Here is a 12,880-nt window from a genome sequence, read left to right as displayed (position 1 = left end):
TCACTGAATGGGATTCATTATCATCAACCCCGGACTGTCTTGTCTGATTACACACACCTGGTTCCCATTTCCACTGATTAGTATGTTATATATGTGCCCTCTGTTCCCTCTGTCTTTGTCGGTTATTGTTCCCATGTCTGGTGGTCGTATGAGTACCTATGCGTTGGTGCAGCTGTTATGCTGCGTGTTTGTTTTGGGTGTATTAAAAACCCCTATTGTGTATTCCTGTGTCTCCAAATTCTTTATACCAGTGTGACAATGCAATTGTTTCTTTTATTTTTAGTATTTTCTACATTGTATAATAGTGAAGACATCAAAACTATGAAATAGCACATATGGAATCATGTAGTAACCAAAAAAGTGTTAAACAAATCAAAATATATTTTATCTTTGCGATTCTTCAAAGTAATCACCCTTAGACTTGATGACAGCTTTGCAGACTCTTGGCATTCTCTCAACTGACTTCACCTGGAATGCTTTTCCAACAGTCTGGAATGAGTTCCCACATATGCAGAGCACTTGTGGGCTGCTTTTCCTTCACTCTCCGGTCCAACTCATCCCAAACCATCTCAATTGGGTTGAGGTCGGGTGATTGTGGAGGCCAGGTCATCTGATGCAGCACTCCATCAGTCTCCTTCTTGGTCAAATAGCCCTTACATAGCCTGGAGCTGTTGAAAACAAATTATAGTCCCACTAAGCGCAAACTAGATGGGATGGCGTATTGCTACAGAATGCTGTGGTAGCCATGCTGGTTAAGTGTGCCTTATTCTAAATAAATCAGTGTCACCAACAAAGCACCATCACACCACCTCCATGCTTCACAGTAGGAACCACAAATGCGGCGAGCATCCATTCACCTACTCTGCATCTCACAAAGACAGTGGTTGGAACCAAAAATCTCAAATATCACACCAAAGAACAAGAATATCCATTGCTCATGATTCTTGGCCCAGGCAAGTCTCTTCTTATTGGTGTCCTTTTAGTAGTGGTTTCTTTGCAGCAATTTGACCATGAAGGCCTAATTCATTCAGTCTCCTCTGAACATTTGATGTTGATGTCTGTTACTTGAACTCTGTGAAGCATTTATTTGGGCTGCGATTTCTGAGGCTGGAACCTCTAATGAACGTATCCTCTGCAGTAGAGGTAACTCTGGGTCTTCCTTTCCTGTGGCGGTCTTCATGAGAGCCAGGTTCATCGTAGCGCTTGATGGTTTTTGCGACTGCACTTGAAGAAACTTTGAAAGTTCTTGAAATGTTCTGGATTGACTGACCATCTTAAAGTCTGATGGACTGTCATTTCCCTTTGCTTATTTGAGCTGTTCTTGCTAGCCATAATATTGACTTGGTCTTTTACCAAATATGGCTATCTTCTGTATACCAACCCTACCTTGTCACAACACAACTGATTGGCTTAAATGCATGAAGAAGGAAAGAAATGTAACTTTTAACAAGGCACACCTGTTAATTGAAATGCATTCCAGGTGACTACCTCATGAAGCTGGGGGAGAGAATGCAAATGGTGTAAAGGCAGTCATTGTTGTTCTCCCCCTTAGACGAGGAGGAGCATGGATAGGACCAAGATGCGGATTGAGGGAAATAAGCCATCTTTTAATGAAAAAACAGCAAACAAGACACTACAAACTACAAAACAACAAACGTGACTAACCTTCAACTGTCCTGTGAGGACACAGGAACAAACACCCACAAAACACCAGTGAAACCCTGGCTGCCTTTGTATGACTCTCAATTAGAGTCAAACAATACACACCTGTCTCTAATTGAGAATCATACCAGGCCGAACACAAAACCCCACATAGAAATACAAACATAGACAAACCCACCCAACTCACGCCCTGACCAACTAAAATGAATACCAAACAAAGGAAAACAAGTCAGGAACGTGACAAATGGTGTGCAAAGCTGTCATGAAGGCAAAGGGTGGCTACTTTGAAGAATCTCAAATATAAAGTATATTTTGATTTTAACACTTTTTTTTAGTTACTACATGATTGCATGTAGTTTGATGTCTTTACTATTATTTTTAAAATAAAGAACTCCTGGAATGAGTATGTCAACTTTTGACTGGTACTGTATATACAGTATATATATATTTTTGAGATGGAAAAACACTCACAAATGACTAAAACCAGATATAAAGATAATGGATCTATATATTTTTCTATAATATAATTTTTTGACAACTAACAATCACCAAAATAAAAGCTACACAGTCTGGGGGAATTGAAAATGGATTTAGTACACATTTTGCTATTGTGTTTGAGCAAATAAACACAGGATCAGCCATGATGAAATGCGTAGAGTTGCACGAAATTGGCTTAACTGCAAAATGTTCTCATCTCCATGGCAGAATATGTAAAATCACATGAAATTAGCTTTAAAACTGCAAACATTTAACACAACTCCATGAACACGCCCCCTGCCATGCCCACAACCTAAGCCCCTTTTTGATCAAGAAAAAACCCTGTTATAGGAATCAAATAAAAGACAGATGAGACACATATTGAGAAAAAGGCATTTGAAACCTTCTGATCCTGTTATCTGTATTTCTATGGTGAAGACGTCATGGTCTGTTTGGCTTCAGCTATTTGAAGCAGGTTCAGATGGATGCATTCAATGATTCAATACCTGAAAGATCTGTTTGATATAACCACATGTTTAACCAACCCATGCTGCACTGCTATCTATCACTCTCTCGTCCTGAGCCTATGTGTGTGTTGTTTCTACTTCCCTAGGGTCAAGTTGAAAGAGGGAATGGCGTTTCTGGGTGCCCGGCCCAGCAACCCCACCCTGTGGATGGTGAGCCAGGATGTGAGGAGCGAGGGGCACCGGGTGGTCACCCTCCATTGCCACAGGAAAGAGTCCAGCTACGGACAAAGGTCAGTTAGCAAAACTGGATCTCCCCACTGTGTCCTATTGGACATCACTGGTATACTGTACACACAACCATCTACGACCTTCACACAACAATCTACAACCTTCCCCTGAAGGACCGCTGCCTGCCTGATCACTCTTCCCTCCAATATCACAGTGTTGGCTGGAGTGAAGCATAATCTCTGTGGTTGTTCCTCCAGCAAGGAAGAGGTTAACAGCCCATCTCCAGCTCTCTTTTGATTAGCATATTAATTTCCCCAACTGAAATAGCCTTAAAGTTGTTTTGGTCATTTCCTATCTGTATTACGTACTTAAATTAATCTAGTAAATAGGAAACGGATTCCCGGGATGCGAAAAAGTTTTCTGCTTGTGTTAATTAAGTTCTGATCCAGGCCCTTTGTGTGTCCTAATGGTTTTCTTCCATGGATCAGGAAGTTGGGTTAATAAATCTTACTTTCTAGTGACAGGTGTAATTTTACGGATTAGAGAATGATTGGGAGGTTGGAAAGCTCTGCGTATTAAGTCCATCAGCATCATTCCACTGACTACTTACTTTTAAAGAAAATACAAGACTTAAGTTTGACTCTGTGAAATTCAATTCAAAGTTTGCCCTGAGGGTGTTTGAGTGTAGCCTTTTAACTGTACTTGTGTAATTCTGTTTCATTTTGTAGTGTTCTTTTTTGAAGTGTTGTATAAAACAATTCCTAAAAATGTTATGTTAGGCCAGTAACCCTTTGTTACTTTGGTTAGTTCAATGGAGAGCTCAAAAGAGGTGAAGAGTGATCGCTATTCCAACCTCGAGGAGTCTAGAAACTTTGAATGTTCAGGCTTGTTTGATAACCATCTTGGGAGTTACCCCTACATGGTCCTAAGAAGTACTACAACACTGACTAGCAAGCTTCGTGTACACATATGTCAATCTCATTCCACGGAGGGCTAAGTGTCTGAGGGTTTTTGCTCCTCCCTTGTACTTGATTGATGAATTTAGGTCACTAATTAGTAAAGAACTCCCCTCACCTGGTTGTGTAGGTCTTAATTGAAAGGAAAAAATGAAAACCCGCAGTGAGAACACTCTCAGCGTTCTGTCTCCGCAACACCACTCTGAGTCTCTCTCACATGAGTGCGGAGTTAAATCTGTTTTTATTGATTTAAGTGAGGGAGTCAGAGACAAGAGCGAGCATATTCTGTCTAATCCCTGGCTATCCTGTCGGGCTGTGTCGGATGGACTACTTCTCCCTAATCCCCCAGCTGTCCATGTCACTCCATAAAGAATCCCTAAGAAGCCCAGCCGTGGCTTTAATATACAACAATGATACATTTTTCTGTATTGTCCCTCAACCCCTCCACCCCCCTGCCCACTCCCAGTCTTTTCACTGGAGCCCCTTTGGAGGGATTAGACAAATCTGATTTTTTGAGCTGTCATCCAATTTCTCATGCTCACACTGACTAATGTTTCTTCTCCGTTTCTCCCTCTCCTGTTCTTTCTTTTCCTCCATCCACAATGAGTGGATGTGAGTACTGCAGGTCAATCTCCAGCTCTTTTACCAGTGGGAATTTGATTACCCACGTTATTACCTGTTTACTAGCACCTTTAACCTTATGTTGATGATGTATTTTTATGCCCAGCAGCAGCAGGCATATTGTTGTTGACTCTTTTCTATGGTGTATTAAAGGGAATATTATATGTGAGTTTAAGGAGTCACAAAATCAGGAATGGTGACAATTTCATTTCACATTTAGATTGATTGAAACTAATATAATGAGTCAATGATTGAATACTACATTTCTGAAGTAAATAATTGAACATTTTTTAATCTATGAACTGAGGTCAAATGGAGTTGTGCTAATTTCTGCACCAGGTAGCCTAGCCACATCCGGCTCTACTGTATGTGGAAGTTGTAGTGTATATAGACCTAGGTGCTGTCTGGAAGGCTGACAGCTTTTGTATTTCCAAAGACACCACAGCTGTAAAACTTACACTTCTCCTTCAATGGGATGTTCTCAAAACCGGAATGATTGGTTTTGAAATGTAAAACGTGTAGCGTATTTGAGGTTTTAAAAGGCTTCTGAGGTTTGTAACTTCTACTTTACAATCTCAGACTTGATGTATCAACCCATACAAAAGTCTCCATTAATTAGAACCCACATAATAATTTAGTTTCCTAATCATTTCCTATTTCTGCAGGATTATTTTCCTTCTGTAGCAAACAAACTCAAATTAAGATCCTATATCTGTACATTAATTTGTTCTAATGAACAGAATCGGACTCCATTCGCCAAGACACAACTGCTAACTCAACATAATAATGTGCCAACTTCTACCACCTTTGGTGTTAAGGGTAGGTAACAACACATCCGCCATGCTGATCCTCAACACGGGACCCCTCAGTCCCCACCTGTACTCCCTGCTCACTCATGACTGCACGGCCAGACACTACTCCAACACCATCTTTAAGTTTGCCGATGACACAAAAAGAGGACCGAGCATGCCCCCATTCTCATCGACAGGGCTGTAGTAGAGCAAGTTGAGAGCTTCAAGTCCCTTGGCGTCCACATCACCAACAAACTAACATGGTCTAAGCACACCAAGGCAGTCGTGAAGAGGGCACAACAAAACCTATTTTGGAGACTGAAAAGATTTGGCATGGGTCCTCAGATCCTCAAAAGGTTCTACAGCTGCACCATCGAGAGCATCCTGACGGGTTGCATCACTGCCTGGTATGGCAACTGCTCGGCCTCTGACCGCAAGGCTCTACAGAGGGTAGTGCGCATGGCCCAGTAAATCACCATGGCCAAGCTTCCTACTATCCATGACCTCTATACCATGCCTCTATACCGTGCCTCTATACCATGCGGTGTCAGAGGAAGGCCCTAAAAATTGTCGAGGACTCCAACCACCCTAGTCATAGACTGTTCTCTCTTCTACCGCACGGCAAGTGGTACCGGAGTGCCAAGTCTAGGTCCAAGAGGCTTCTAAACAGCTTCTACCCCCAAGCCATAAGACTCCTGAACATCTAATCAAATGGCTACCCAGACTATTTGCATTGCCCCCCCCCCCCCCCCCCCTTTACGCTGCTGCTACTCTCTCTTATTATTTATGCATAGTCACTTTAACAACTCTACCTACATGTACACATTTCCTCATTTACCTCGACTAACCGGTGCCCCCCGCAAATTGACTCCCTGTATATAGCCTCGCTATTGTTATTTTACTGCTGCTCTTGAATTATTTGTTACTTTTATTTCGTACTTTTTCGGGGGTATTTTCTTAAAACTGCATTGTTTGTTAAGGGCTTGTAAGTAAGCATTTCACTGTAAGGTCTAACCCTGTTGTATTCGGCACGTGACAAATTCGATTTGATTTTATTATGAGAAAACGCACAATTTGATAGTGGGCTTTTTCAGTTGCAGATTTTTTTTCTAATTCAGTACATGTCACAGAAATACCAGAATAAGCTCCTATAGAAACGCACAGAACCGTTACATGTACCTGATATCAGCTAAAAGAGCACTCTGGGAGATTGGATATTCACCGCCAGCACCATTAAAGACCAGAAACACATTTAAAACAACAGCAGTCCTGCTTCCTCAGCATGTCATAACCCAGTCTAAGTGGACGCTTCTCTTCTCAGTAAAAGTGCCATGTCTGGCCCAAGTTAATGAAGACTGTCTCAGTCCAGATGGATATCCCCTCAGGTGGAACCAGCTTCATTAATCCCCCAGCCTGACTGGCCATTGGGAGAGACCTCATGTAGAGCGGTAACAGGCTCTTTACAGAACTAGCTCAGTCATTATAGCCCATTCCTATCCCTCAGTGAAGAGACACTGTCACCCAGACTGAGATTGACACTTACATGATTGAGTAGAGTGTAGGACTCGAGCATGTCTTCTTTTACATTTCCCTCACCCCTCACTCATTTTCTAACACATTATGATTGCATTGACTTGGATTCCAGATTAGGTGTGTTTAAATTGGAAAAATGTGGTGAAAGGGAAAGCACATCTTTAAATGTATATGCCATATCCATAACCCCTAAAGCCCATTTCTCCTGTGGGTCTCTCAACGCTGTATCCCAGATGGAAGGGACCATCAAGGCCTCTACAATAGCACTGTAACAACAGTAGAGAATGAGCAGCATGCAATATGCTTATTGTAGCATAAATCAAGGCAGACATGAAATGGGTCTATTACATTAAGCCCAGAGTTGGCTGTTAACAGGACTGTCCTAATGATAACACCCTTAATAATGAAGCTGCTCTTTTTCCCATGGCCTTCATTCACGCAGCCTCAGAGGAGGCTCATTGACCTTTCCACCAATGTATAATTGAGTTGCCGCTGCTCGATTTATATGCTCCTCTCACAATTGGAATGACATGTGATCAATGCTGTTCTTCTCTGCTGCAGCCAGTCACGTCAGAGCTCTTTACTGCTGGGTTTTTGTCAAGGCAGAGATGGTGTGTTATGCAGGGCATCAGCCCTCCTTAAGAAAGAGCTGATATGGTGTCTACAATGTCTTTTGACACCCTGGTGATTACACTAATCACTGTAGATTACACCTGAGTAGTACAGTGCTCTTTCTACTTCTGTTACCTGGCAAAGCCAAGTAAACAATATGGAGATTGAACAAAATGTCCTGGTGTGTCACAATGTTTACACAATGTGACACAATGTTTACAGAAATCAGGAGGTAATAACTACCATTAAACCAGAGAACCAATGAGGATGTGTGTCACCCATCATGGTTACACAAATCCATATCAATGAGTCATTCTGATTTCAGCTCCCATGCTCATTATTGATTCAATAGCTTGTGTGTGACACTGAACATAGTTGTTGGAATTCATTTGTGCCTTAAACAGTAAATGGTAAATATGGGCCAGGCTGCATTGTGAGCCAGAGGACAGATTGACATATTGAAGTTTGCATGTGATCTCCCTGGCCCATGGGTTCATCTGTTTCAGATTTATAAGGGTTTATGAGTTTACGTGACTGAATATCCTGCTCTTAGAGGTTAATCCCCAAAGGATTTGAATGTGGCTGCTCCACATTGGTGTACAGTGTTGTCTCTAACAACACACAGTGATATCCAAAATCCTGCCTGCCATAGTACTGCAGCATAGACCTAGATTCAGCACTCTACAGTGGAGCTTTGGAGTTTTGTTGCAAATACTGCCGTACAAAACAAAATGACATAAATAAGCACAGCATGGTCTGCATAAGCCTGCATAGATGTATTACTCATCCATTTGCCCAGATTTATGACTACATACCCCTGCAGGCAGTTCCTCATGTTGTCTGAAAAGCCAAACACAATTTTCTTTAAATTAGACCTGTGGTGAGAGGCAATCTTGTTGTTTTGGAATGAGTCTGCTAAAATGAGTACTTTGCTGTGTTAGCTACATGTGGCACTAAGCTTGGAAGACAAAGTGGTCTTCTGCATACACAGTCATCCATCTATAGTTGACTGTGGAAGGATTTCCTAGAAGGAAATGTACTGTTAATGCACCATTATGAGTCATATACTATTACTATAAACATGAACATATTCTAATTGTAACTTTTTACATTTGTTCTGTATTTAGAGTATATTGTATGACCGGTTTACCTTTCCTTACCATGGTACATTTATAATCCATTCCCTAAAGGTGAAGATTAAATTGTGATGCAGTCCAGCAAAATCACCTCTTCCGCTTTCCTCAAGACTTCGACATAACTTTGTGCTATGAAAACACCTTCAAGTTTCATAAATAATCAGGATAGTCAATTCATTACTTTATCGATGTTACAAAAGAACCTTGGCTTCCAGTTTATTCCAATTAATTCCTCTCGCCCTCTCTTTTGAGATTATTGGTTTTTATAATGCATATTCCAAGAGTATATGACTTTAAGATTGCTTGTCTGGCACTAGGGCTGTCTCATTCCTGTAAACTGTGCACGAGAGATATTCAAATGACCCTATTAAATGAAGGCCTAAGTTCTGCAGAGAGGTGGAGGAGTGGAATGAGGGACATAGTATGGGCTGAGAAAATACAAGAACTGAGATTGTGAAGAAGAGAGGAAAGAGACATTTCTATCCCGCTGAGTGTTGGGCCACTGGAGCCGTTGTCACACAGAGCTGGGAGCAGCTCTTCTCAGTCAAAAAGCTTACAGAATCTATCAGCTAGAGGGGAATGAAACAGGGAGAAAAGATAAATGGATTGCCAAGTGATAAATGGATTGCCAAGTCCAGGCTCTTTGTGAGAGCGTCTTTTCCATGGTGTCTGCTAACTGAGAGCAGCAGGTTCATGGCCTCCCCCTAGTTGTGTCCCCCTCCTCTCTCATCCCATTCCTGCACCAAGCCAAGGTTAAAAGGTAAAATAGGTGTCTGCTTGATGGAATGCAGTAACAACTAAAACACTAAGCACTCCTTGTCTGTGCTGCTGCCTGACTCCCCTTTAGCAGTCATTTACCAGCGCTGACATGTAATCAGCCGCCACGCGATCCCCAGCTGTGAGTCTCTGGCCACTGGGGTATCAGTACGTCCTACCCAGGCCCCGGACCCCGTCATTAGCAGGGCCTCTCACTGGCCTCGGCCCCCCAGCAAAATTCACCACAGCTAGATGAGATGCCATACTCTGTTCATGTCAACTGCTGCCCCAACAGGAGATGCCAGCGTCATTCAGAGACAAGTCTCCTGTAGCAGGGTGTTAGCCTGAGGAACACTGTGTGTTGTTTTTGGAGCGCTAGGCTACTTCTGTGACCTGATATGTTATTGGACAATCAAAGAACTTAGTGTTTCACTAGTGTCATCAATGGGAAATGTCTGGCTTTTAATTAAGCAACTCACAAGAATGCAAGTGCTTGATGATACAAGTGTCACACTTCATTTGGATAGTGTGGATTGTCCATCAGCAAATGCTCTACAGATGGTCAAACTATCAACAAACTCTCTGTTGATAAGCAACTGCTTGCTAAGGTTACGTTAGGGTTAGGTTTAGAATAAGGGTTAAGGTTAGGGTTAGGTTTAGGGCTAGCCTCTTGACCACTACCTCACAAAGCTGGTTGAGAGAATGCCAAGCGTGTGAAAAGCTGTCATCAAAGCAAAGGGTAGCTACTTTGAAGAATCTCAAATATAAAATATATTTTGATTTGGTTAACACTTTTTTGGTTACTACATGACTCCATATGTGTTATTTCATAGTTTGGATGTCTTCAGTACTATTCTACAATGTAGAAAATAGTAAATAATTAAGAAAAAACCTGGAATGAGTAGGTGTGTCCAAACTTTTGTCTGGTACTGTATATTCAATGAAAGCCAAGGATCTGGAGATGAAAATGACAAGTTGACTTTGATTGGTCCAACACCTCCAGATGGTAACACCTTGCAACGCTAAATACTGTATGGAAGAGAGACAACCAAGAGCGGCACGGTCTAAACTAGCAATGGTCAAAGCAAATGAACGTTCTTATTTCATCAACACTGTACCAGTGTATGAAGGTTAGAACTATCTAATGATTAATTATATGTGATTTATAATGACATAGGGGAAAGGAAACTACATTTGTACATTCATTTCAATGTTCGCTCTTGAATTGCCCCGTTTTTTTCTACATTCTAGAGTAGTGAGTGAATGCCCGATAATATGTCTGAAGGTTAGTAATGATGTTAGGTACAGTGGGAATTTTTGTAGAAGGGCTTTATAAATGAAAACATAGCAACGTATCGAACTATGCAACATCAAAGAAAGCCAACCTACTTTCTGGTAAAGAATGCAGCGATGTGTACTAAACGGGCGACTGGCCCGTTATGAAACGAAGTACCCTGTGGTAGACTGCATCTAACGGTTTTAATGAAGTGGCAGCTGCATTCATATAGATCAGGGCTCTCCAACCCTGCTTCTGAAGAGCTACCCTCTTATCAATCCAACCCCAGTTGTAACTAACCTTATTCAGTTAATCAACAAGCTAATTATTAGAAACAAGTGCACTAGATTAGAGTTGGAGCGAAAACCTACAGAACGGTATAGTAGCTCTCCAGGAACATGGTCGGAAAGGCCTGAAATAGATGATGTCACCATAGTCTAGGACAGGAAGAAACGTTGATTGAATGATCAGTATTCTACTATTTACTGATAGGCATGACCTATTTCTAAAGTAGAAGCCTATGTTTATCCTCAGATCCTTAACTAACTCATCATTATGCTTTTTGAAAGACAGCTTAGCGTCTATACAGATGCACAAATATTTGAAAGCAGGAACACAATTAATGTGGGCGTCATCCAGAGTACATATGCTTAAACATTTGCATAATTTTTATGCACCCTGGATACTTAATTTTACCTGCATTCAATACTAATTTAAGGTCAGTAAAGGTTTTTCTGCAAAAGAAAGAATGCAGACTGTAACTCAGATAGCGCCTGGTCAACAATGGGGCCAATGGCATACATAACAGCATTGTCAGCATACAGGTGCAGGATACAATTTTTAACATACAATCCAATATTGTTAATATATACAGTAAAAAGCACTGGACCCAGAATAAACCCACGCTGGACACTTTTTGTTATGTCCAGAAAACCTGATTTAACACCATTAGTGGATGAACATTGAGATCTCTCAGTCAAGACAATGGCGCCGGAGGGGATGGCTGCCATTTTACGGGCTCCTAACCAACTGTGCTATGTTGCGTTTTTTCACATTGTTTGTAACTTCTCTACCATCTGCTTTCTTAGCCAACATGCAATCACTGGATAATAAACTGGATGACCTCCGTTCGAGACTATGCTACCAATAGGACATAAAAAATTGTAATATCTTATGTTTCACCGAGTCGTGGCTGAACGGCGACATGGATAACATACAGTTGGTTGGGTTTTCCTTGCATCGGCAGGACAGAACAGCTACGTCTGGTAAGACGAGGGGTGGTGGTGTGTGTCTATTTGTCAATAACAGCTGGTGCGCGATGTCTACTATTAAGGAAGTCTTGAGGTATTGCTCACCTGAGGTATAATACCTCATGATAAACTGTAGACCACACTATCTACCAAGAGAGTTTATCAGCACTCAACGAGCTGTATAAAGCCCTAAGCAAGCAAGAAAATGCTCATCCAGAAGTGGCCCTCTTAGTGACCTGGGACTTTAATGCAGGCAAACCTAAATCCGTTTTACCTCATTTCTACCAGCATGTCACATGTGCAACCAGAGGGAAAAAAACTCTCGACCACCACTCTCGACCACCACTCTCGACTCCACAAACAGAGATGCATACAAAGTTCTCCCTCGCCATCCATTTAGCAAATCTGACCATAATTCTAAATCAAATTTTATTTGTCACATACACATGGTGAGCAGATGTTAATGCGAGTGTAGCGAAATGCTTGTGCTTCTAGTTCCGAACATGCAGTAATATCTAACAAGTATTCTAACCTAACAATTTCACAACAACAACCTTATACACACAAGTGCAAAGGAATGAATATGAATATGTACATAAGAAAATATAAATGAGCGATGGCCAAACGGCATAGGCAAGATGCAGTATATGGTATAGAGTACAGTATATACGTACATAAGAGATGAGTAATGTAGGGTATGTAAATATTATATAAAGTGGCATTGTTTAAAGTGGCTAATGATACATTTATTACATCAATTTTTCATTATTAAAGTCATTATTAAAGGCGTCAGTATGTTGGCAGCAGCCACTCAATGTTAGTGATGGCTGTTTGACAGTCTGATGGCCTTGAGATAGAAGCTGTTTTTCAGTCTCTTGGTCCCCGCTTTGATGCACCTGTACTGACCTCGCCTTCTGGATGATAGCGGGGTGAACAGGCAGTGGCTCAGGTGGTTGTTGTCCTTGATGATCTTTTTGGCCTTCCTGTAACAACGGGTGGTGTAGGTGTCCTGAAGGGCAGGTAGTTGGCCCCCAGTGATGCGTTGTGCAGACCTCACTACCCTCTGGAGAGCCTTACGGTTGTGGGCGGAGCAGTTGCTGTACCAGGCGGTGATA

At 41.7% G+C, this 12,880-nt stretch overlaps 1 protein-coding gene across 2 annotated transcripts in view; it reads left to right on the top strand.

The window, feature by feature from the left end:
- si:dkeyp-14d3.1 (transmembrane protein 132C) overlaps positions 1-12,880 on the top strand; it is a 223,031-nt gene that overhangs the window by 100,839 nt on the left and 109,312 nt on the right. For both annotated transcript variants that reach the window (XM_055886730.1, XM_055886729.1), the window contains exon 3: positions 2,753-2,896. In XM_055886730.1, coding sequence (XP_055742705.1) covers positions 2,753-2,896 — 144 coding nt within the window. The remainder of the gene's footprint in view (positions 1-2,752; positions 2,897-12,880) is intronic.

The sequence above is a fragment of the Salvelinus fontinalis genome, chromosome 28 (genome assembly GCF_029448725.1).
Source record: "Salvelinus fontinalis isolate EN_2023a chromosome 28, ASM2944872v1, whole genome shotgun sequence".
NCBI classification, from domain to species: Eukaryota; Metazoa; Chordata; class Actinopteri; order Salmoniformes; family Salmonidae; genus Salvelinus; species Salvelinus fontinalis.
This window is presented reverse-complemented; position numbering and strand designations above follow the sequence as displayed.